The following is a 26,309-nucleotide window of genomic DNA, read 5'->3' as shown; positions in this document are numbered from 1 at the left end:
CCCTGCTTTTGGTTAGACTGAATTCAATGCATGCATTTCCTTTTGGGAAATGTTGACTGTCTCTTATGTTTGATACTTGTGTTTGATTATATCTCTGTTTAATTAACAATGTATGTTAACTTAACTACATTAATCCTGGCATCCCTATTTTGTGAATAATAAAAATAAAAATCCAAATCAGTTAAACATTTTCAGCTATTTTCGCTTCTTGTTATACAAAGAAATATATAGGGCTTAGTGGTTAAGAAAGCATCCCCCCTCAGTTGTTTGTTTTATTGTCTCCGCCAGAGGTGGAGAGTATGTTTCGTTCTTGTCCTTCCGTTTGTGTCCCCGTCTCAGCCAAGCTAACATTGGTCAAGCTTCGCGTGACACGTGACAATATTGTTGTCACCAATGCTCTGATTGGCTAGCGAGACGCATGATGACATAGAAACCTATAAATAGGTGTGTCACTTAAAAAAATCAGTTGTATTTTTTTAAGTGAGCTTCCATCAGCCAAGCTAACATTGGTCAAGTGACACGTGACAATATGTAATATAAATAGGTAAGACAGGATTAATCAGGAACAGTACTGGCGGAGACCTGTGCTCCGAGGAGCACATTTTCTAGTTTTTTGGGCGGTGAAACCGCCCCTATATGTGAGGTTTGGATATTTGCACACCAAATCCTGCGCTGTGATTGGCCACAAATGTACCCCCCTAACCCTGCACCGTGATTGGCCAATCACAGTCTATTCAGGACTGTGATTGGCTAGGGAAACATGACACATGTGCATAGCCCTATATAAGAAACCATAACTTAAACAAAAACATAAATGTGTTTTTTTTAAGTTATGGTTTCTTCCATCACTTCTTCCATCACTTCTTCCATCACTTCTTCCATCACTTCTTCCATCACTGTGATGACCACTGTGACCACACCGCCCACTTCACACTGGGTGTGATTTTTGGGCGGTGAAACCGCCCCTATAAGTGAGATTTGGAAAAATGTACAAATATCTTGGGCAGTGAAACCGGCCCTAAAAGTGAGGTTTGGAAATTTGTACAATTATCCTGCGCTGTGATTGGCCAATCACAATCTATTCAGGACTGTGATTGGCCAGTGTCACATGACACATGTGCATAGCCCTATATAAGCAACCATAACTTAAAAAAAACCAAATTATTGTTTTTTTTAAGTTATGGTTTTGTCCATCATAAAGTGTGTTTTACAAAAGATAAATGTATTTATCTTTTGTACATGATTGATCGACTCCATTCAGTATTGTGATTAGCTAGCAAGACACATGCTGACACTAAGTGGCTCTTTCAGATCAAAGCATATATATTGGTTGACTCCATTCAGTATTGTGGTTAGCTAGGAAGACACCGCCCACTTCACACAGGGTGTGATTTTTATATTTTCAGTGAGAATGCAGCATGCTGACCATGCTGCAATTTCTCTGTTTAAGCTCCATCATTATTAGTCTCCCATATCTGCAGTCCTGCTGCAAGCTTCCCAACACGCTGGAACTCCAACCAGTCAACGTCATCCACTACCTGCACTGCTGTATTGTCTAGTATCGATTATACCAGAGACAGTGACTTGGACTTTTTTTTAGATCTACCTGCAGATTATACCAGTGTCAGTTACACACTGACACTTTGCACCTTAATCCCATTCAACGTGTTTGTTTTTTTTCTCGCACCTTAACTAACGTCACAACATAGCATATCATGTACTGTACAGTATAGTATCTGCTACTATGCTCACGCACCTTTATGTCTTACCTCAGGTACTTACCGCACCGGCTAGATATCTGGTACTATGTGTAAATATGTAGATCATTTGTTTGTTTTTAATTTGTTTGTTTTTTATTGATCTCTCTTCCCCCTTGCCCCCCTTCTTCCCTTTCTCTTATAGAAATAACAAAAACAAAAATATAGAGCTTGCACAAAAAAAAAAATCACCCATTGTTTTACACCTATAAACCTGTGATGTGACAATAAAGTTGATTCTGATACTGCTGTCTCTTATACAGTATGTGTGAATGCTGTAATCTGTGCATGGGACGCTCTGACAGGACCTACTCTTATTGATCATCGTGTTTGTTGATTCATATAGGCCTACTGGGTTGCAAAACTTGGGCTCATGTTTCCCTAGGAGATAAACCGATCGACGGCACGTTCTGACTCAGGCTATTGCCTTATTTATACCTAAAATTAGGTGACCTACAAGCTCACAACACGTCGTGATGCAATGCGTTGTGAGCTTGTAGTTCGGTGCGTGTCACCGGCCAAGCTTGTGGAGAGCTAGAGCCCATAACAAACATCAATCATGATGGTGACAGCTGCAGAGATGGAGGAGTCTTTATCAATTCTCCAGTTAGTTTACCCATCATGCCCTCTGTCACTCTCTGGCTGTCAGGTGGGTTTGAGGGGCGAGACGTGATGCTGCCGGTTTACTGACTTCCCCACCGACTGATACACCAATAGAAATAGAGACTACATTCATTTGTTTGGAAGGTTTTCCTCACGACTCACGTTTATTTTGGTGTACAAGCACACGCTGGAGCAATGCTCATACAATATCACACACACGCACACGCACGCGCGTGCGCACGCACGCACGCACGCACGCATTAATTAAGTGTGAAATCTTATCTAATAATCTGTCTTTGCAGGTCAGAGTCCTTTCCTGTTTGTTTCCAGTTTCATGGTAATTAGTGCGGCAGCCTTCAAGTAATTCTCGTAATTAATCTGTGTGTTCTGGTTTCCTGTTGCACAAGCTACAGCAAAATAGTATTTTATATGAGTATTAGGAATTTAATTAAGAGGCTCTGTAATTTATCTCTATCTGTCTGTCTGTCTCTCCCTCTCCCTCTCTCTCTCTCTCTGACACTCACACACACACACACACACACACACACACACACACACACACACACACACACACACACACACACACACACACACACACACACACACACACACACACACACACACACACACACACACACACACACACACAGAATGTTTGACTCACCAAACTGTGGGTCATTCCCGGGATCATCCGATGTGATCTTCTCCATGCACTTCTCCTGCTCTCTCTTGATGACACAGTTGGAGTGCTCAGGCTGCTCTGCAACCTGGAGGATGGTACACACACACACACACACACATACAGTAACCACTTAATCCCTCTAGACTTAGGAAACTATAGACCTGAGTTCTTGGACCGCTTTTTTCCATGGACACCAAATCTCTTTTTAGGCTAATGTTCCCCCCCAGAATATGGATGCTGCGGTTCAAGGGGTTAAATGTTGGACGATGACATCACAACAGCAGGGAGAACGGACACAGAGGGGTCTTCAAATGGAAGAGACGTTGCTGCATTGACCACATGAACCATAGCTTCCCTATTCTGGGCATGTCATAATAGGCAAACATTCTGCGAAAATAGCCAATTTTACAAGCTCCAAACGAGTCTGGATTCATTGTGAGCTGGTAGATCGCCTATTTCCGGTGAAGAGATTTGGTGTAGACCGGAGGGACATAAGGAGCGGTCATCGAAGTACAGTAGATAGGGTTTAGATTAGTGGTTAATGTTACCATGAGGTTCACACACCACAGTGTAGGAGATGTTGCTTCATTAATCTTACCATGTGGTTCACACCACAGTGTGGGAGAGGTCTCAGCTCTGGGGCTTGCTTTGCACTCAACCAATTAAACAGACCACAAGCACTGGCGTTTTCCCCAAGTAAGATGACCCCCACTGGAGAAAGGCCTTGGCTTGCACTAATGAGCCTTCCAATGCAGGAAGGCGTCATACAGTAAATACGCACGCACACATGCACATACACAATGCTATATATATATATATATATATATATATATATATATATATATATATATATATATATATATATATATATATATATAATTGAATTATTTTCATTTATTTATTTGATCTTCTTTATTTTTTGTGTTAATTTTGTTAGTATTTATGTTGAGGGACACTTGCCCATGCATGAAACATACTGTACGATGACAAAACCTGACTTGACTCGACTTGACTTGAATTGGCTCATAAGGTTACTGATTTCCAATAACACTTGTCGACAGGCCACTGCTCAAACTGTCAACCGGGACCCTGGAGCTGCGACTACAGACAACGAGGTCACATCCAAGAAAGAACCCCTTTTGATCCCCCCCAGTGGCGCCGGCCCCTTTTTAATTAAAGGACACTGTGTCCCCCGCTATTCAGTCCAGCCAAAAAATAATAATAAAATCAGTCTAGTTCCCCGCACCTCGCGACCACCGCGAGCGCGAGGCGAACCGAATTAACCGAAATAACCGAATTATCCCCCCCAAAAATCAACAAACCCACCCGAAATAACCCGAAGCACGGTCCAAATGCACGTGCGCAAAGCGCGCGTGCATGTGTCCCTGATGTGTCCCCCCAGGTCATATTCCATTCCGGCGCCCCTGATCCCCCCCCTCCGACCGCCTGCTGACAGCTGCACAAAGCTGAGGCCAACGCAGCCCCCCCTCCCCACCCCTGAAACAGCGCACCCCCGGGAGACGTGGCGTCATGACTTTATGAGGCATTATCTAGCACCAACGCCAGGGAGGCACTCAGTTCTTTGCTCACTGACGTCAATGGAGCTCATCACAGGCTCATACACGTAAAAAGCTGTGCCAGCCACTGGCGTGACGCCAACGCAATTGTTCTTGTGCGTTTGGCACTTAAACACAAGCACAGAATGAGGCGGTACACCACCGTAATATTGTACGTAAGCCACAAGCGGCCCATCAATGCTATCTGTGGTGTGAACACACATAATGTCTATTGACCAGACTATAGCACCTATTATGAAACTTCTACATGGCAGCTTAGGAGGATGGCTGTTCTGGCAAAGGTACAGAAGAATTACGTAGCTGAATTATTTTGTGTGATTGACACAGCTTGTCTGTATGGAGCCTGGGAAAGTTTGAGGATGTGTGAGTATTCTCTCTCTGTGTGTGTGTGTGTGTGTGTGTGTGTGTGTGTGTGTGTGTGTGTGTGTGTGTGTGTGTGTGTGTGTGTGTGTGTGTGTGTGTGTGTGTGTGTGTGTGTGTGTGTGTGTGTGTGTGTGTGTGTGTGTGTGTGTGGTCCCCTGTCACTGTCTATCCACCCTAGATCACTATTACATCTAATTAGGTCAAACTGCGTATGCCTAACATTGGTTGTGAATGTGTGTGTGTGTGTGTGTGTGTGTGTGTGTGTGTGTGTGTGTGTGTGTGTGTGTGTGTGTGTGTGTGTGTGTGTGTGTGTGTGTTTCTTGCAAAACATATGCTGAATCCTCAATCCTATGTCAATCCAATCAATTTATCTATAACATACAATCACTCTCTCTGATGTGTCTGTATGAGTGAGAGAGGCAGAGGATGAAAGGGGGAGAGAGAGCCTATAACTCTTGAACCTTAAGGTTGAACTAACCTCGCGTCACCAGGCTTTGATCCACGGAGGAAAGCCTGGTTTTCATTCCAAACTGACCAGTGTGATCCAGTCTAGGCCACACCTACTCTTAAAATTCTAGAAATTGGTTTCCAGTTGTGGTTTCCGGCGCTGCTTTGTTTTATTTTTTTATTTTTTTTACAAAATATCGGTCAAAACATCTGAGTCTAGAACTCTCTAGACTTACACATACTAGCGTGTTTAATTCCACGGAGCTGACAGCTCCAAGTCTAGCAGAAATGTAGGCCTACTCTCTGTGCTAATTAGCCATGTTGTTGTTGCTAGGCAGCGGGTGAAGAGTCAAGGCTGGGTACAAGACAGCACGGCAACACAGAGCTCTAACTTCAATTAGACGATCTGTCACAATACTGTCGACATGGACCATTACTTTCCAAAACTGTTGTCCTCCATCGGCCCTCCCGATGAAGAGCTGATGTGTTACAGTAATGTAGAAAGAGATTCCTAGATACAGTACATTCTAGATACATATTTGTGTGCTTTTTTTGTGCCTAAATATTTGTTTATTGTATATTGTATGCACAAAAGACTAAACTGTACATTTAGCCTGCTGTATATTTGACCTAAATACCTCAGCATCATTCAGTGTCTTGTATATATACATTCACACCTTTTTTTGCACAATTATTTTCATTAATGTCATGCACATTGATGAGAGCAGTGTTGAGAGCAATGTTCATCACTACCCTGCAGTGTTGGGGGGGGGGGGGGATCTCTCTCTCCCCCTTTCATCCTCTGCCTCTCTCACTCATACAGACACATCCTGGCCCTCAACAGGGTCATTTTAACATATCTCTCTGTTCCTCTTGAGGGAAGATCACAGAAAATATTGTAATGGAAAATTACTTTATCCAATGCTTTTCATTTACAGAAGCTACTGAAAGTGGAGTGGAGTGGGGACAAGAAGAAATAGGGGTGGAGGAGGAGAGGAGAGCTTGCATAAGGAGAGAGAGGTCTCTAACAAGGGTCATCTTCCTAGTAGATAAACAAAACTAAATTCTGCAGCCAGAATGCTCACTGAGACAAGAACAGCTGAGCACTATTATCTTATACTTACCATTTATTAAAAGCAGGCTTAAGGAAGAGAGTGAGGGAGGGAGGTGGGTACTCTCTCTCTCTCTCTCTCTCTCTCTCTCTCTCTCTCTCTCTCTCTCTCTCTCTCTCTCTCTCTCTCTCTCTCTCTCTCTCTCTCTCTCTCTCTCTCTCTCTGTGTGTGCGTGTGTGCGTACATGCATGTGTGTGCGCGCGTGAAGAGGGATTACTGTATATCTGTTTGTATATCTTTGTATATTATATATCTATATATCTTTCTAGCTATTTCTCTGTCTGTCTGTCTGTCTGTCTGTCTGTCTGTCTGTCTGTCTGTCTGTCTGTCCGTCTGTCTATACAGTATGTATGTATGAAATGTGCCATAGAAATTAAATGGATTTGACATGACTAAGTAAACCATGAATAAGTAATGAGAAAACAGCTGTAATTCTCCATCATTGCAGCCACAGGCTGATCAATAAATCAGGCCTATTAACAAGAACAGAGCCTTATCCGTGTCATTATAGTGATGTGACAAACTGTGAACAAGTGACAGAAATTGAGGCCTGACACTTTTTGACAAGACCACACACAGGTACATGTGTGTGTGTGTGTGTGTGTGTGTGTGTGTGTGTGTGTGTGTGTGTGTGTGTGTGTGTGTGTGCGTGCGTGCGTGCGTGCGTGCGTGCGTGCGTGCGTGCGTGCGTGCGTGCGTGCGTGCGTGCGTGCGTGCGTGCGTGCGTGCGTGCGTGCGTGCGTGCGTGTGTGTGTGTGCGTGTATACTATATGTATATAGGTCTGGAATTGAATTGAATAGAGAGAAATGGGTTATTATGATTAGACATTTAGAGGTTAGGTTTAGGTGTTCGTGTTGGAGTTATTTTAAACAGTGTTTTAGTTTAAATTTGTATTGTTTTATTTATAGGTCGCTATTTTCAGTGCGCCTTATACAACGGGATAAGACTGTGCCTTTCTGTAGTCTTGTTGTAGCCTATTGACAGCGAAGGCGCTAGGCTTACATACAGCATGTTTAACAAAAGCAGAGGCACCGCAGGCACGGATGCAATTGTGCCCATTAACGATTACAAAGAACTGAACCCAGGTGGTCTGAGGTGTCAAGACATGCCCTTTTGGGAGAGAGCACTGGTCCCCCCACTGTTCTGTCACGGCTCACGACGGCTATCCTGCGGGTAGGCTGTGACAATTTAACTGAACACCACTGTAGCTGTATAATTTTAAGCATGACTTGCCTTTAAAAAAATGATTGATTAATTACACACAATGCCCGAACAAATACACATTAAAGAGCAATACACATCAAATGACCGATAGTATTGCCTAGCTCTACTGTTTCTTTTACCCAACATAAATTGCTAATGAGCCCGCGATTTTCACCATCATAACGCTTAATATCCTGAACAGGGACAATAAAAATAAAGGCCTTTCATTAAAGCTTACCAGTGGCAAGGGGAGGAAGGAGAGGAGGAAGAGAAGGATCCGTATCAACGGGCTCACGGAGGCAGCGCTCATTTTCTCTCGACTGTGTAGACTGAGCTGTTCACTGGGGCTGACAGGGAGCTGATCTGCTCACCTTGGGATCTGAAAACAAAACACAAATACATTGTAGTAAGAGGACGTCAGTGAAATACAAAAGGCTGCAATGCTTTGTCACTTTCTACTACGGCTTGGCAATTAACCGAAAATATATCAAATAAAAAATATGTCAAATAGACTTGACTCGAGGTCGTTTATTCCGCTTACGTTTACGCATATGTGCAGTGCAGATGTGTTGTGCATGTGCATGTGTAAGTGTGTTCGTGCCAACCATGTGCATGTGTGGCTGTGTAGCACAGCTGGCAAAGACATGGCATCTCTCTAGGCATCTGTCCACTGCAGGATTACACTAGGGCTTTCACGACTAGAGATTTTTACAGGTCGACTAATTTGACCCAGTGGTAGTCCCAGTGTCGACTAGTCGAAATTTACATTAAAAAAAAAAAGAAAAAAAAGTTTTTTTTTATTATTATTATTTTTTTAGGGGGGGCATTGTTTTAATGCCATCCTAGTACTATATTACTATTATTATTATCCTCCTGCCCTTATTTTTATGGCGTTTTAAGGGAAGCGCTTCTGGCACAGCACCACAGCAGCGTCTCCAAGGATCCCCATTGCCCAATAATAGGCTTTTATTGGGCATACTTTTGACCCCCTTTTGATAAAAAAAAGAAAGTCAGGAGGATAATAATAATAATAAGATGGGCCATTACTATGGCATTAAAAGAAATGTAAAAAAAAAACTATTCGACTAGTACCAACAAGGTTGATTAGTGGTTATACTAGTCGACTAGACTAGTCGACTAGTCGACTAGTCGACTAGTTGGTGAAAGCCCTAGCTTACACACACATGGTACTCTGTGTAACAGTGTAACTGTGTAACAGTGTAACTGTGTAACGGTTACGCAACATTACGCAAGACAATCCAATCACATCTGCCCAGGAAATGCGAACTTTCACTAGAAGGTGCCATCCCATATCATATTGAGTGTAGAAAACCCCTGCCATCCTGACATTTGTAATAACACATGTAAATTAGGCATCAATTACATCACTGGGATATTGGAACAATTGGGACGTACACACAGTAAAAAATCTCCAGTGTTAATTCATCCATTTGTAACTCAGGGAGTGTACAAATGTAATCAACTGTAACACTCAGGATTTTACAGTGTATAATTATGCAGAAGCAATTTCTTTCCAAGGGGAACAGAAACCAATTTGCTTGTGTTGATATATGCGTATGCATATTTCAACTGTACAGCATTCACAGGGACTTTCGTTGTCTCCATACAAACAGCCGTGGAAGTAGTTTCGCCAACAAAAACAACACAATCTTAGGCCCAGCTCAGATAAAAAATTAATGAAGAGCCAAGTTTAAACTTGCAACCACTTGCATCAGAATCCTCCAAACTGTGGTTTGCAACATTTTAGTGGACAGTCCACATCAAGGCAACGAGCGGAGATCATTTACCATTTCCATAGTTTCAGCCAATTATATGTATACTCTTAAATACAAATATCAAATTAATAGCTATGTATATACGCCCTACCTTCCTTTCTCTCTAGATTTGATTCATTTACAATACAGCATACACATTTATTTCACAAAAAAAGACTCAAAAGATGTATTAATTGGATTATTTAGACTTGACTTCACTAGACTCGCATCCCTACACTTTGTGTATATTTGCCTACACGGAAAGAGGAAGGGTGGAGTGTGTGTGAAAGAGGGGGACAACATGGTGATGGGTAAACAATGCTCCAACACTGGACTCTTTTAAAGCTGCCTTGAAAAGACACCTATTCTCTCAGGCTTATGGCATATAGTTGTTTTTTGTTTGTTTGTTCAGTTGTCTGTTATTTGTTCATTGTTCTGATGTAAAGCGTCCTTGGGTTATGAAAGGCGCTATATAAATTCAAGCTATTATTATTATTATTATTATTAAACAATAGCATATTTGTGTGAGCAATGTGTTTGTACGATCAGAAATGTGTTGCTGATTGTTGCTTGCAATCCGCAAGTCGCATCTCATGAGAATTAATCAGCCGGGTGTTTTTTTTTTTTTTTTTTACAGCTTTGCTCCTAGGGAGTGAGCCAGAAGAGGGTGAGTGTCAGTGTGTATGTCTGTGTGTCCATCTGACCATGGCTAATAATCAACGCAAACCACTAGACCGATAATTGGGGGGGCCCTGTCCACAGCCCCGGTGTACAGTAACTGAGTAATCTGATTATTAACAACCTGAAAGTTTCATCTAATTGGAACTTAGATTGTATTCAATAATTCGTTTTCTCAAATTGGAAAGGCTATCAGGGGAATGTGTGCCTGTGTGAAATTATGAAATGATCGTTTGGCTGAACAAACTGTTGGCCAACACAAGCATGTGAAGTTGGACGGCTGTAAAGGAGCCATTTGGTGTGTGAACAGCGTGCGTGCATGCGTGCGTGCGTGCGTGCGTGCGTGCGTGCGTGCGTGCGTGCGTGCGTGCGTGCGTGCGTGCGTGCGTGCGTGCGTGCGTGCGTGCGTGCGTGCGTGCGTGCGTGCGTGCGTGCGTGCGTGCGTGCGTGAGTGAGTGCGTGAGTGCGTGAGTGAGTGCGTGCGTGTATCCCTTCATGTGTCTGCTCATGCATGCACCAACAGTGTGTGTGTGTGTGTGTGTGTGTGTGTGGGGGGGGGGTGTGTGTGTGTGTGTGTGTGTGTGTGTGCCTGGTGGTTTAGTTTGAGCCTAGTAAAGCTAAGTGCCATGGCCGCCTGCATCGGGCCATCTTCTCCCTAGAGAGAGTGTGAGCTTGGCATTCTCTCCACCCTACCGAAACCCTGCCAGGACCGAAGCCTCATCCCTCCTCCTCCTCCTGTTGCCAACGGCAACGGCTGAGAGGGCTGCTGAGTTTGGATCTGCACTTGGACCCACGTGGACCTGGAAGGCCCTGCTGCTATTCCATTCTGCTATATTCTGCCATACGCACTGTTGGAAACAGACATTTACTCTCAGGCCAGTCACACCGGATATTTTTAAGGCTGACCGTTAAGACGTCACAAAGCAGCAGGACAGGTATTTCTGGTGCAAGTCAAATAATTGCCATTCTATTAGACATCACAGCCCACTGAGCCCAGCGTGACAGGAAAGACAGCGTATTGTAGTGAGATAGAGGCATGATTCACACCCTTGACATTGCATTAACCATATCGTCGGGTGGAAACCTCATATATCCAAAACAGTTACTTTTCAGGATTCAAATAAAAAAATGGCTACAAGCTCAAAACACGTCGCATCGCAGCTCATTAGTAGTGTAGGCTGCCATGGGGGAGAGGTTGTCACGCTGCCTCTCCTTTTAAGTTGTTTGTTTTATTTTGAGTTGTATTTCTTCAGCTGAATGTTTTGCTATTTTCTGTTGAACCAATTAAAAATCGTCGTTTTTCTGCAAGCCTGCCTCCTGGTTTGTTTTTGGACTTTCCATGGTTTTCACTGACTTCGTGCCGATCTACACCCTCCCGCTTTGTGACACCTAGTGTCCCTTATCTGGGCATGTCATGATAGACATGTAACTCACAACGTATCGCAACGTCACACGCAGTGTGAGCTTGTGGATCGGCTATTGCGCTACTTGACGTACACCAAAGTATATAGGGTTAAAGTGGTTAAGCAGCGAGCCGCCAGCACGCCACCAGTCCCCCCCCCCCATTGTTCAGTTCACCTTCTCTGCAGCCCCAGCACTAAGCTCATTGTGACTAGCAGAGGGTGGCGGCCAATTCTCGCTGAAGTAAACTTGAATGGATCCACACAGAATGGGAGGATAAGCACCACACAAAAACACTGCTCGCACACTCAACACTTCAGTGTGCAGCATTAAGCTCACAGCATTAAGCTCACACACTGCACCACACTGCGGCGCGTTGTGAGCTTGTAGATCGGCTATTTTCGGTGGGCGACACCGTCGTGCAGATCAAGTGTAAATCAGACATAACTCTAATCCCAATACCTAAACCTAACCTCTAAATGTCTAACCTAAACCCCAACCAGGATCTTTTCCATATGCTGTAAGCCTAACTCCCCTATATATAATTGTCTATTTCTCAAATTCTACTATACTTTTGGGGACATTTTGGCCGCCACAAGTATAGTATAGTATAGTATAGTATAGTATAGTATAGTATAGTATAGTATAGTATAGTATAGTATAGTATAGTATAGTATAGTATACACACACACACACACACACACACACACACACACACACACACACACACACACACACACACACACAGTAAGATACAATGAAAGGGAGACATTAATAGCGATCCACAACAGACTGGCTGAGCCAAGAACATCATAAAGCGTACAGCAGGGTCTCTATGGTGAGCGCTGGAGCACAATCAGCACTGATTCAGACCATGGAGGAATGGAACCAGTCATAACCACAAAGACACTGATGCTATCTCCTACTGAGGCAATATGGGAGGGCTGGCGTGTGTGTGTGTGTGTGTGTGTGTGTGTGTGTGTGTGTGTGTGTGTGTGTGTGTGTGTGTGGGGGGGGGGGGGGGGGGGGGGGGGGGGGGCTGGGGCGTCTGGGTCTGTGTGGAGGGCGGGTAGGCAACAAAAACATAATCAAGCAGATGCATTGAAACTCAATGACATTCAGAACAACAGAATGCGTATGAATGTGTGTGTTGTGCGTGTGTGTGTGTGTGTGTGGCGATGTGGATCTACAAGGCTTGCAGATTGCCTATTTTCACCGTGTGCACTTTGTATGGTGAGGTATAAAACAGGCTTGAGTGGTTAACGCAGTAAAAAATGTAATCAATTCAAGCTCAGAGTTCAGTGACCAGTACGGGTTCTGCAGTGCAATCTTGAGATGAAGAGTAGTGGCTTCCTCTGCCAGCTATAGACACAGTTGCGGGTAGGGTTGCCAACCGTCTCTTGAAATAAGGAATCGTCCCTTATTTGGAAATTCACTAGGAAAGACAAAATCTTCAACAAAATAGATGTAAAGTTATTTATTGAAAGAAATGGGAGTATGGTCGTCTATGGGCGCATCGCATGCGTGGCATGAGACGTGCTGCATAAACGGCTAAAGACACGAAGTGCAAAATGGAGTCTAAGGGCACACTACACGCAAGCGTGGAGTGTGGCTTAGATGGTCAAGAGCACTGAACATGAGATGGCAGGTGTGATGAAGAAGGGGTGTGACCAAGGAGGGAGGTTCCGGGGAGGGTCGTGGACCCAGATACTTTTGTATAAAGTACAGTCAATAAGCATTGACTGTAACTGAGTTTCTGAGCAGCTTGTGCTGAAGGGATTGTACTTGATTTCATTCACTTTGAACCCAACCACAACACTGTCGTGGGTTTCGTTTCCGACTACCAGCGCCAGCTTTTTGTGTAAACAACAACCTTTTGATTTAGATTAGATTAGGGTAGTTAGACTAGATTAGTTATCTATTGTAATTTTGATTTGGTGTAGGTTACGCTAGTTAGGGGGTTAAAAGTAAGTATAGGTTTAGCTTGTTATATTTCTTTATTGATTTGCGCTGGGGTTATTTTTCTGTTTGTATACATTCAATTTCATGCCATGTAAAACATTTCACTAGTTTGTCCTGAAATAAATAAAAAAAAGAACGGTCATTAAATAAAACAAAACTTTACTTGACAACTTTATGTCACGGTCCTTTCATTTCCCCTAGACGGGATCGTAACAGCTCGCAACGTGTAATGATGATGCGACGCGTGACCGGTTGTAGATGTATCGGCTGTACGGTATATAAAGTTGTTAAACTGATTTTGATCTTTGATATTAACTAAGTTAGGGGACCCCCTGGAACCCCCTTCAGAACCACTGCATTAAGGACATCTAACTCTCTCTGAGGTAGAGGCAAGACAGAGTCGAGATCGCGAATAATGAGTCACACCTACAACGTGGTGCAGAAATGAAGGAAGAGAAACTTCTAAACATCTGTGATGTAGCAATCAATGCGTGCGTGCGTGCGTGCGTGCGTGCGTGCGTGCGTGCGTGCGTGCGTGCGTGCACGCGCGCGTGCGTGGTGCGTGTGTTCTGGGCATGCAATGCATGCATGCATGCATAGAGCAGGGCTACTCCAGACTAACTTTTTAGTTGGTTGCACTGGTAACCTTTTCATAATATAGGTGCACCAGCATATAATTTAGGTGCACCCACACATACACACACACATAGACAGACATGCTAAATGTTATTGTAGGTGCACAGGAGCGACCAATAAAAAATCTTAGGTGCACTGGTCAGATTGTGCGGGCAAAATGGGTGCACTCTGGAGCCCTGTAGAGGAGAGTATCCATGCAGTTGTCCATGTACGCGTGCGTGTTTGAGAGAGAAAGCGAGGTAGAGGGGAAACCAGAGAGAGAGAGAGTGAAAGAAAGCGAGGCGCTGACTGCTATGAGTGTGCATTTTCCCTTTGATGTGACACGTCTGACACCAGAGCTCATTCAGTGTGGTTATTGTCCCTCGGCGAGTGTATCGGTTCTGGCTTTGACAGCTGCTATGTGGCCAGGAGAGCAGAGGCATGCTCTGACATATACCCCCTCATCCCCCACCCAGGGCCCCTCAACCCCAGGCTCACTCTCTGTCTTTCATCAAGCTTCCATCTAAACACAACACATAGTGATTCCTGAGCAGCTGTATATACCATACCACACACACAGACACACACACACACACACACACACACACACACACACACACACACACACACACACACACACACACACACACACACACACACACACACACACACACACACACACACACACACACAGGGGGTGTACTCCGTCCCACATTGCTTCTCATCCCGTGGTCATAATCCGGGACCGCCGGGACCAGGGCTGCCTAATGCTCAGCCAATACTCCAGTAAGTCACACACAATTCTCCCACTCTATATTTAGGCCAAAGAATTGCGAGTGGAATTAATACACACAGACGTAACTTACTCTTCATTATTGTCAGAGGGAGACAAGGGCGGGACTGCATATTAGAGAGAGAGAGAGAGAGAGAGAGAGAGAGAGAGAGAGAGAGAGAGAGAGAGAGAGAGAGAGAGAGAGAGAGAGAGAAAGAAAGAAAATGAGAGAATATGGAAGCTGTCCTGGTTTCTCGCTCTCATTATGTGTGTCACCCCCCCACACACACACACACAGGTAAATCAGAGTTAGGAGAGAGAGAGAGAGAGAGAGAGAGAGATAGGTTCGGGTGACTGAGCACTTTATGCTCAGTGGAGTAGGCATGACATGGTGACACAGGAGTGAGGCTGTGGTGTAGCAGTCCAACGCGTGATGCCTTCTCAGCCATGAAAGTGGTGCCCCACTGTGACCTGACATGCGGCTGGCTGGCACGATCACCCCTGCTCGGCCTCGATGTAAAACTCAATGGCATACAGTATATCTATAGTATGGTCTCTCTGACTGCAGGGGCTGAGGGTTGAACACTGACTACCTGCTATCGATCTAACGCGCAGCATGGGCCCGGGCATTGCAGCGGGGCTTTGGTTCATTTATTATTTCCATGTCCACGTACAGAGCACTGGTTGGCAATGTGACAATAATTGATGTGAACATGGATAGCATTTGCGGGTTCACTGTAATAGATGCCTTCATTTCCCGTATCGCCCGGCCGAGGTGAGAATGGCTCGGTGCTAGAGTACGTGCTAATTTCCTTTAACAACTCAAGGAGGAACAGTGAGGGCAAAATGTCAGCATCATACTTTATAAATTGTGTGCGAGGACAACATCCAAAATGTCTCCTTTGACTAAATGACAGAGGGTGGGTGACACGGGATGCAGTGTAAAGCTGTTGTGCTGAAACTGGGCCCCATCTTTAATGTCCAAACCTCTCTTGCTGTTCCGTCACTGCTTTGCCAGCCAATGCAATGAATACAAAATTGTGCTATTTACTGTATGGGGCCATTTGTGAAGTCTGAAGAATTTAGGACACTTACTGTATTTGAATTGATATATTAATTGGTCTGGTTTTGGTCCAGACTCCAGGAAACACTGTGAAGGATTCTGTGAGTGTACACTCACTACACTGTGTTGCCATATTGGAGGTGTTCAGATATGCATTTTTGAAAAAATGTTCCAAATGCTAATTAGTACTTTATATAAAAAACAAAATAATGCAATACACAGCTCTAGACAGGGGCAGGAGATCCATTGTGATTTGATCTGTCTCTGAAACCCAGTGAGCAGATCAGAAACCTGGGTGTAATTACTGAATGGATGAATGTGGATCTGCATTTTCAAAATAGCATCATTCATTTTACTTATCCAAAAACTATCTAAAAAGGTTGAAGCTTCTCGGCTGAGCATGACTCTAAAAAAAAAACTGGTCCATGCATCCAAGTTTACAGTAGATTACTGTAATGCTTCTTTCTCTGGACTTCTTCAAAAAGACTAAAATATATTGTTTTCCCACAGACATACTGTTACGGCCTTATGGGGCCACAGTGTGTGTTTTAACCCTCTGTCAGTGGTTTGGTTTCAGTGCTGCATGGTGATTGGAGGTTAGAGTGGCAGTGGAGATAGGATAAATGATCAATCTTGATAGTATGTGGATGGATGGGGTTTATAAATGTTGTATTCTGTGTGTGGTGGGAGGGTGGAGTTTTATACAGTCCTTTGTATATCTGTACGTTTTGCTATGTCCTTTAAAGTGAAACAGTTTATTGTGCCTAAAATTGTGACACATAAATCAAATGGACTTTACTTCAGCAAGTCTCCAAAGGTTTGCTTTTGTATTTTCAGTATACGTACAGTATGTACTGTGTAATGTAAGGGCAGCTGTAGCTTAATGGGTACAGACTAGAGGCCGTCTGGTAATCAGAAAGTCACCGGGTCGCCCTCCAACCCGCTCATGGTCGAAGTGTCCCTGAGCAAGACGCTTCACCTCTAACCGCTCATCATTCTGTGCAGCCATCAGCTGGGTGAAGCTGAAACTGAAATCCACCCCTGGGATTAACAAAGTTCTCCCCCTATGTGTCACATTGGGTGGATGTTTCTGATAACTTTGAATTTCGTTGTGTGTGTGTGTGTGTGTGTGTGTGTGTGTGTGTGTGTGTGTGTGTGTGTGTGTGTGTGTGTGTGTGTGTGTGTGTGTGTGTGTGTGTGTGTGTGTGTACTTGTTATACATAATGACAATACAATGAATTTAATGTTTCAAACACTCTCACAGACACAATTATGTAAATATATTTCATATACACACCACAGAGGGTGTGTTCAAACACAATTTTTCATATTTGCCCATTCATTAGTCAATGAGTCTGCGACTCAGCAGCCAGGAAAAACTTGTTAAAATGTATGACTATTATACTACACACACACACAGACACACACACACACACACACACACACACACAATGTCCACAGTCCACACACAGTATACACACATCTGCACACACATACTATGCCCGAGTGCACATCCCTACACACACATACATCCCTCAATGACTCGAAAGCAGCGCAGACAGAGCAGTGAGTCATAACACTGCTTTCACAGAGTCTCATTTTATACCCCTGCAGCTAGACATCTAAAATTCAGTTTTCCACCTCACACTGGCTGTGAAGAACTGTATCTGTGTGACGTAGGGCTGGACCATGATCGGGCCATGATTATTTCAATCTTTTACCTTGATTACGATTAATGATCGATTGTTTTTTTTTACACTGAAAATAGCAGATATACAGCAATGTGAGTGCAACACACACTGTGAGCTTGTAGACTATTTTCACTATTTTTGTACGCCAACCTTGTACAATGATGTCTAACACAGGGTTAAGTGGTTAATCAGACTAATCAATTTATTCAAAAACAACTATTAGAATGTTTCCATGTAGATTCATCATCACACACAAAAAAAACAGCTTGTTGATTATTTGATTAACCTACATGAACAAGATTAACACTTAAACCCCAGCATCCGTATTCTGGGGAAAACCTTTGCAGAAAATAGCAGATCAACAAGGTCACAATGCATCACAATGAGCTTGTCGATGGGCTATTTTCAGCAAAGATATTTAATGAAGTAGAGTGAAAAAATAAAAGTTACTACAATAGAGGGACTCCGTGTGCTCAACAACATACAGGGTTTAGGTGGTTAAGTCGGATACTTTGATTCTAAATATCGGTTGCAATGTATTTTCTGTTAATTGCCCAGCCTTACTGTGAAGCCATGAAGATACAGAGGGGGGGGGCTGTGGTTAAGAGCCACTTCTATTTCACTTTAACCTTCTTCTTTAAAATGCTCAGCCCACAACCCATTGGAGGAGGGAAGACAGAGCAAACATTTGTGATTCAGTGACTGTATGATCACAAGGTCACTCTGCTTTTCACTAATGGGCTGGATGCACAATAAACGGATCTCTAGGGAATACCAGCAAATATAACATTCTGATTGAAATCATAGTTTGTGTGTGTGTGTGTGTGTGTGTGTGTGTGTGTGTGTGTGTGTGTGTGTGTGTGCGCGTGTGCGTGTGCGTGTGCGTGTGTGTGTGTGTAGCCTATATATATATATATATATATATATATATATATATATATATATATATATATATATATATATATATATATACATAAGTGAGTGCAGTCCCTTCCTGAGAGAAGCAGTGGGAGGTTTTCTGTCATACACACACACACACACACACACACACACACACACACACACACACACACACACACACACACACACACACACACAAAACGACCAATATATACTATAGCCTACAAACACAGGCTGCTGTATAGGGTAGAGCTTGATGGCTAGGCTATTTGAAAATAGGTAGGCTATAATAGCAGACTATAAACAGACTATAAACAGAGTCAGACAGATTTAACCTGGTAACAAATACAAAAAATAAAAATGTCTCAAATTAATGATGAGATAAACTGAGCTAATTAAAACAGCAGTGTGCAAAATGATCCTATACCCAATTGAATAGCCCTATCCTATCCTATAGGGTTGTTTTTCTTTACTAGGGAGCTTACACCTTATTTGCATAGACCAGTATGGCAGCAGTATATATTCAACAGCATGAATTTCTTTCTATCACGAGCATATCCTTTCACATTCATACATTTAAATATAGATTTAAAAGGATGTTGCGTGAATAATGTCCACAGCCTGTGTGAACCCCCACAACCCCCATGCTGAACCCCATGGACTGTGGACACATGACATGCCGCAATATCTCAACATGCTCATTTGCATTCTCTCATGGTGTGCATCATGCATGCACGGTTCAGTGTCACGCCTTTTTTAAGCATTTAACATTTAACATTTAAGCTTCACTTTGAAAGACAGAATCTTACCATCCCAAAGACAATGTCCAGAAACGACGGGGCTGCAGGCTACAATTCAACACCTCTCATTCAACCAGAGATCCACCGAGCACTTACTGCTTTCTTCTAATCTATAGGCTACTGGGGTTACACCGAAATGTGTACGCTATGGAATAATGTGACTACGGGAGTACACAGACACACTTTGCGTAAGGAGGAGAAACTAAATCAGATCTCACCTTGCATTTGGGGTGCAAAAGGCAGCTCCGAACAGCGTCTGCAAAACTTCACTTGAGTAGCAGCCTGTACCTTTGTTTCTCGACTCCCCCAGACTGGTTACTTACAGGCGAAACAACTATTTGTTTTGTCTTGAATTAAGATTCGTCTGCGTTCGTGATGATAAGGACTCCCGAATTGGTGTGTGAGTCAGAATCACTGCTGATATTTCGAGCAATTCGCTGCCCTGCGGACGGAGGAGCGTTGTCACGCTGCCCGATGGAGAGGAATGCACCGTGCATTTCAATAACTCTCTATCTCTCTCTCTCTCTCTCTCTCTCTCTCTCTCTCTCTCTCTCTCTCTCTCTCTCTCTCTCTCTCTCTCTCTCTCTCTCTCTCTCCCTCCGTCTGTCTGTCTGTCTCTGTCACCCTTTTCTCTGTCCCCTTGTCAGTCTTCCATAAGCTAACATTTCTGTTCAGATGAGCATCAGTAATAGCCTACATACACACGCGCGCGCGCGACACACACACACACACACACACACACACGCACGCACGCGCGCACACACGCACGCGCGCACGCACGCACACACACACACACACACACACACACGCACACACACACACACGCACGCACACGCACACGCGCGCACACACACGCACGAGCGCGCGCACACACACACACACACGCACACACACACACACACACACACACTGGGTTCGTCGATCAGAAAAAGTTAAGTCACTTCAGTTGGTCACTGGACAAGGAAAACAGAGATCAGCACCATGGAGAGAGAATATCATATATATCTTAGAGGTGATGTTTTTAGAAAGATTAACCTACTACCTCATTTGCAACACCTTCACATCAATGCATCAATTTAGCTTGTGGGGAGCATGAAAACCATGCTTGCTGTTTTTCCATGATCACTGTTTACCTACCATGCTACTCACCACATAAATCCCATCGGCAGATTTGTTCCGAAATCTGAGTCTCCATGGCCTTTTCCAAGGATAATCACTTAAAGGGGAAATCCACCCATTTTCAATATTTAACTATGTCATTAATATAGCATAAAGGAGTTGTGTGGAAATAAGAAAAAATTAAAAAAAAAATTAACATTGCAAAAAAATGTAACATTGCAAAAAAATTAACATTGCAAATTACACTGTGATGACTCATCATGGTGTAATTTGCAATGTTAATTTTTTTGCAATGTTACATTTTTTTGCAATGTTAATTTTTTTTTTAATTTTTTCTTATTTCCACACAACTCCTTTATGCTATATTAATGACATAGTTAAATATTGAAAATGGGTGGATTTCCCCTTTAAGTGTCAATTGCGATGACGCATGAACGTGGGAGGGGAGCGAGGGCCTTTAGAAAAGTGTGTCTAAAAATATGCTCTCTTATTCTTCCCATCTCTCTCTTTATTTCTCTCTCCCCCCTCTCTCTCTCTCTCTCTCTCTCTTTCTGACTGGCATGAATGCTGTCTAACTGGAGGAGACTGGGATAAATGAGCAGAAGCCTCCTCATCTGAGATACCTATACACATTCTCACTCTCAGGTAGAAACACACATGCAGCATCAATGTTTGGTTTAAAACCTGTATGACCAACTAGAAACCCGACACAAACAGAGGGAGTTGGAGTTGTATTCATGCACTGTAGATAGTAAAGTAAGTAAAATCCTCAGTTAATTAATTTGCATTTGTAACTCTGAGAGTCTACATATATAACCAAATGGACCCGTAATACACAACCAGGATTGTACTGTGAGGCCTCTGTCTGAACTTTCTTGTGTCCGCCTGGCCCGGAGGAAAGACTGCATTTGCATGGCTCAACGTTCCTTGTACTAACGATACCCGGAATGTAGACTTGATTGGCTTTGACATTTCCTGGAAAAGAGTCTCTCCCAATAAGGCACTCCAGGGACTTTTTGCAGATGACTTCCTCCACGGATCCCCTCTTGTTCTTCCTTCTCCTCATACTGTCGCTGTCGCTGTCCTTCATGTCCCTGTCCCCTGTCCTCCAGCCGTCCTCCAGTGTCCTCCCACACTCAGTACACAGTGGTGACTCAGGCACATAACAGTCTACCTATTGGTCCACTCTCAGATGGAGAGAGCGTTGCTGAGGCTGAAACCTGCTCCCAAAATCTCCTCTACAATCGCCACTTGTCTTGAAACTCACATGTGCAATTGCACACGCACCCAGACAGGTACAGTCAATATAACAAACAAGCATGCCGTTTTCTGTCTCTTTCCCATATACACTAACACGCAGACACAGACATTAACTTTCTCTCCCACGTGCACATACCATGTACACACAAACACACCCTTGTATAAGTACACATGCACGCACTTGCGCGCTCACACACATGCACGCACGTACGCACACACACACACATACACACATGCATGCACGTACGCACGCACACACACACACACACACACACACACGCACGCGCGCGCACACACACACACACACACACACACATGTGCTCATGCCCTAGCCGAGTGGTCCTCAAACTTTTTCATGTCAAGGACACCCCAAAATTATCTTTCACGATTCTTTGACATTTGCAGATCTAAAAGCCCACAGCTCGTCAAATCACGACGCACTGTGAGCTTGTAGATTGGTTATTTTCAGATAGCCGATGCATATACGGTTAAAGTGGTTAAACTGATTTTGATGCTATAATAACTAATTTTACTAGGTTACCCCCTGGAACCCCCTAAAGGACCCTGAGGGTCCGCACTTTGAGAACCACTGCCCTAGCCCTATAGTTTGGAGGGGAAATGGTGATGAGTGGCTGATGCAGTGACATCATCACTAATTGATCCCCTTTTGAATTCTGAAAGGGAAATAATATGCTGCCATACAGGGGGTTGCCATGGCAACTGGCCCGTTTCAATGCAAGGGGGATGGATGCAGGGAGGCAGGGGAGGGGGCCGGGGGTATCTGTGGATGTTGGGGTGGGAACAGGGGAGTGAATGAGTGACAGTGAGGCGCAGGATCTGTGTGTGTGTGTGTGTGTGTGTGTGTGTGTGTGTGTGTGTGTGTGTGTGTGTGTGTGTGTGTGTGTGTGTGTGTGTGTGTGTGTGTGTGTGTGTGTGTGTGTGTGTGTGTGTGTGTGTGTGTGAATGGGGGGTAGGACCACTACTTTCAACCTGGGTCCCTCTTTAAAAAATAGATCTACAAGCTCACAGAGCTTGTCGATGCTGGGGTTTAAGTGGTTAAGAGTTTAAAGATACGTGGTTATGAAAAACACAGTGGCTCCCAGCTTCACACAATCAGTCATAGCATCAAGCCTCAGACCCCGAGGGGCAAATCTGCTAGGTCTTAATTGTCTGTCAAATACAATTAATATACGATCCATTGTTAGCATTGAAATGCACATAAAAAACAAGGGCACTTGTGCAGAAAAACACAACAGTATAGGCTACTGGGTCAGAAATTGAGTGCAGATCCATAGCAAGGCTTGAATCGGCTGTGAGGTATTGACCTGCTACTCCGTTCTACTGTTATTCCATAATCTGCCCAGAGATCCATAAAGCCTGAGTTGTATTTAGTTGTGCACGGGTGTCGCTCACAGAAAATAGCCTATCTACAAGCTTGCACGTTGTGAGCTTGTAGATCTGCTATTTCCCGTGTGCGACACCTGTGCGCAACTAAATGTAAGTCGGGCTTAAGTGACACACAAGAGAAGATGCAGAGTGTGTGTGTGTGTGTGTGTGTGTGTGCGTGTGTGTGTGTGTGTGTGTGTGTGTGTGTGTGTGTGTGTGTGTGTGTGTGTGTGTGTGTGTGTGAGTGTGTGTGTGTGTGTGTGTGTGTGTGTGTGTGCGTGCGTGCGTGCGTGCGTGCGTGCGTGCGTGCGTGCGTGCGTGCGTGCGTGCGTGCGTGCGTGCGTGCGTGCGTGCGTGCGTGCGTGCGTGCGTGCGTGTGTGTGTGTGTGTGTGTGTGCGTGCGTGCGTGTGTGTGCGTGCGTGTGGGCGTGTGCCTCTCTCTCTGCATCCAGTACTTAAATGAGTCTAAGTGGCATGTAGTGTGTGTGATGGGCCCTCAGCTCTTGGGAGGGTGCAGAGTCAGACCTATCCCGGTAAATCAACACAAACTCATTGCTGTATCAACAAAAGAAGCTACAGTTTAAAACAACACCGGCCAGAGCACTCAGGTGCCCTCACATCCCCATTGTTACACAATTGACGTTCAGCCGAAAAAGTTGTGGGGTTACACATGCGTGCCGAATCCTGCGCACGTCCTTATCTGTCTTTGACTCTGGGTCTTTGTTCCTGTACATCCGGTCCCAGGTGAATTTTAAATGCTACACAGGAAAGGTGAGAGGCAGGGTAGCTGTGCTGTCATGGTGACAAATGCTGGCAGCGGTGACCACCGCAAATGTTGGGATGTAAATAATAGCTGTGCTCTCCCTCTCCCTCTATGTTTTTCTCTCGTTAACTATCTCTTGCTGTCTCTCTCCGTTTCTCTATTCAGCCAGTGCCCCCCCCCGTGCTGTTGCAATAGCAGTGATGGAGATCACCATGGCAACAGATTTCTACCTGAAAGCAAGGCCACGGAGGAGTGGGAGGGAGATAGGATGGAAGGACGAAGAAACAGAGCAGTGGAGGGAGGGAGCTGGACCCTTTTTCTTTTTTTTTTCTCGCAATGTCTGCCTCACTCAGTGAAAGAAGAATGGGTCTCAGGCATTTCAACTGTATCTATCATTTCTTCCCTTCGCGGTAAAAGTGGGTGAAAAACGTCCTTGTCGTCATGGTGTTAAAGTCGGCATTCTTTGTCCTGCCATCGGGCTGCTTCCCGTTGTAAAGGAGATTTTCTGGTTTTGCTTTATTTGCATTGAAATATCTAACCCTTTTTTTTCCTCAGTCCACAATGAGTCTCCCACACTGGTGACATGAAAGGATGTTAAGAGAAGAGTGAGTGGCTGGAAACATCTCTCAAACCTCAGTATGAGGTGCCCCAAGTATCTCTGGAGAGGCTCATTCCACAGAGAGCTGCACCCTTATGTGACTATAGCTGAGCCTGAAAGCCAAAAAACAAATGTGTGAAAACTTGAATGTGTGAAATCCCTTTCACTCTTCTGTCTGTGTGTTGTTCCTCTGCTCACCTCCACTTCAATGGAGTTCTCCACGGGGGTCTCGTGATACCGCAGTGGCTCTCAAAGTGGGGTCCGGGGACCTCCAGGTGGTCCCCAGCAAAAAAATAAATTGCACAAAAATCAGTTCAACCACTTTAACCCTATATATACACGCGTTGTGATCTGCAAGCTCAAAGCACGTTGCATCGCGACGTGAGCTTGGGATTTTTAAAGATTTGGAATATTTTTGGAACGTTTTAACAACACTAATCTTGTATGAGGGTCCCTGTTACAAAATATTTTAGATGGGGGTCCACGGCCAAATAAAGGCCAATTCGGAGGTCCTTGACGTGTAAAAAGTTTGAGAATTACTGCAATACCGCAGCGCCTCTGCTCTTTGCTTTCCCGTTGCCATGGAGACTCCACTGAGCAGCCATACTTACACGAATCAGGCACAAGTCTACAGTTGATGAGAGAAATGTGTCACTCCTCCCCATCTTACCTGGCCTTCTCATTCTTTTCTCTGCGGATTAAAACGTACATTGGTTTCCTTATCAGGTGCAGTGGTGGAAAAAGTACTCAAATGTTATCCAGTATCAATACTGCAATGTAGAAGTACTCTGGTACAAGTAAAAGTCCGGAATTAAAAATGTACTTGACTAAAAGTACAAAGATATTGGTCAAAATGTACTTAAAGTACCAAAAGTAAAGTAAAGTACTAAAATGTTTGAAAATAGCAGATCTACAAGCTCACAACGCGTCGCAAGCTTGTAGATCGGCAATTTTCAAATAGCCAAGACTATAAAATAGGGCTAAAGTGGTTCATATATGTTGTAGGCTATAATGTATTATATTTATATCTGCAAAGTAACTAGTAAGTAACTAAAGTGTTCAAATAATTGTAGTGGAGTAAAAGTACAATATTTGCCTCTGAGATGTAATGGAGTAGAAGTAAAAGTATAGACAATTGGCAATACTCCAGTAAAGTAAAAGTACCTCAAAATTGTACTTAAGTACAGTACTTGAGTACATGTACTTAGTTACTTTACACCACTGGTCAGGTGTTTGCAATTATCTTGCATGTACTGAAGTGGAAATTGAGTGCTGAGCTTTACCCCCCGAAGAAAGTTATTTGTGCCGCTATGCATGTTTTTTTAACCTAGTTCTGTTTTAACATGCATCTATTATCTATAATTTGAATAATTTGACCACCAAATAGCGAATTAAATAATGAAATATTAAATAATCTTTATCAAGGCTTTTAAACTTTTACTAGAGGAATACCTTGAACTTTTTTCTTTTTTTACTTTTGGGTTCCCTACCAAAGAGCACCTTAATCACATGCATGTGAACTTTATAAATGTTCTCTTACCTCACGACAAGTAGACACATTATTCTTATGCCTAGTGTCAAAATCAAGCAAAGGCCCCTTTAAAAGTTCAGATTGTCCATGTTTCTGTCTTTTTTTTTGGAAAGCTCCCACGCCAAAAGGGCACACATCAGCCATTCCCCATTGTGTGCTGGGTAACAGGCTTTGACAAGCTCACGCAGTGCCACGGGGAGATGTCCTATGAGAGCAGTGGACGGAGAAGAATGTCACAGATGAGCCCAGA

At 43.8% G+C, this 26,309-nt stretch overlaps 1 protein-coding gene across 1 annotated transcript in view; it reads right to left on the bottom strand.

Annotated features, from left to right (window-relative positions):
• The window catches only part of LOC308087356 (pituitary adenylate cyclase-activating polypeptide type I receptor-like), a 29,678-nt gene extending 9,928 nt beyond the window's left edge, over positions 1 to 19,750 (bottom strand). The window contains exons 1-3 of the mRNA XM_080431141.1: positions 19,621 to 19,750; positions 7,984 to 8,124; positions 3,025 to 3,127 (exon numbers count right to left, since the gene is read on the bottom strand). Of these exons, the coding sequence (XP_080287267.1) occupies positions 3,025 to 3,127; positions 7,984 to 8,055 (175 nt within the window). The 5' untranslated portion in view covers positions 8,056 to 8,124; positions 19,621 to 19,750. The remainder of the gene's footprint in view (positions 1 to 3,024; positions 3,128 to 7,983; positions 8,125 to 19,620) is intronic.
• Between the last annotated feature and the right edge of the window lie 6,559 nt (positions 19,751 to 26,309).

This window comes from Gymnoscopelus braueri (assembly GCF_963280865.1).
Source record: "Gymnoscopelus braueri genome assembly, chromosome: 6".
Taxonomy (NCBI): Eukaryota; Metazoa; Chordata; class Actinopteri; order Myctophiformes; family Myctophidae; genus Gymnoscopelus; species Gymnoscopelus braueri.
Note: the sequence above shows the minus strand (reverse complement) of the source record. Positions and strands in the feature narration are given on the sequence as shown.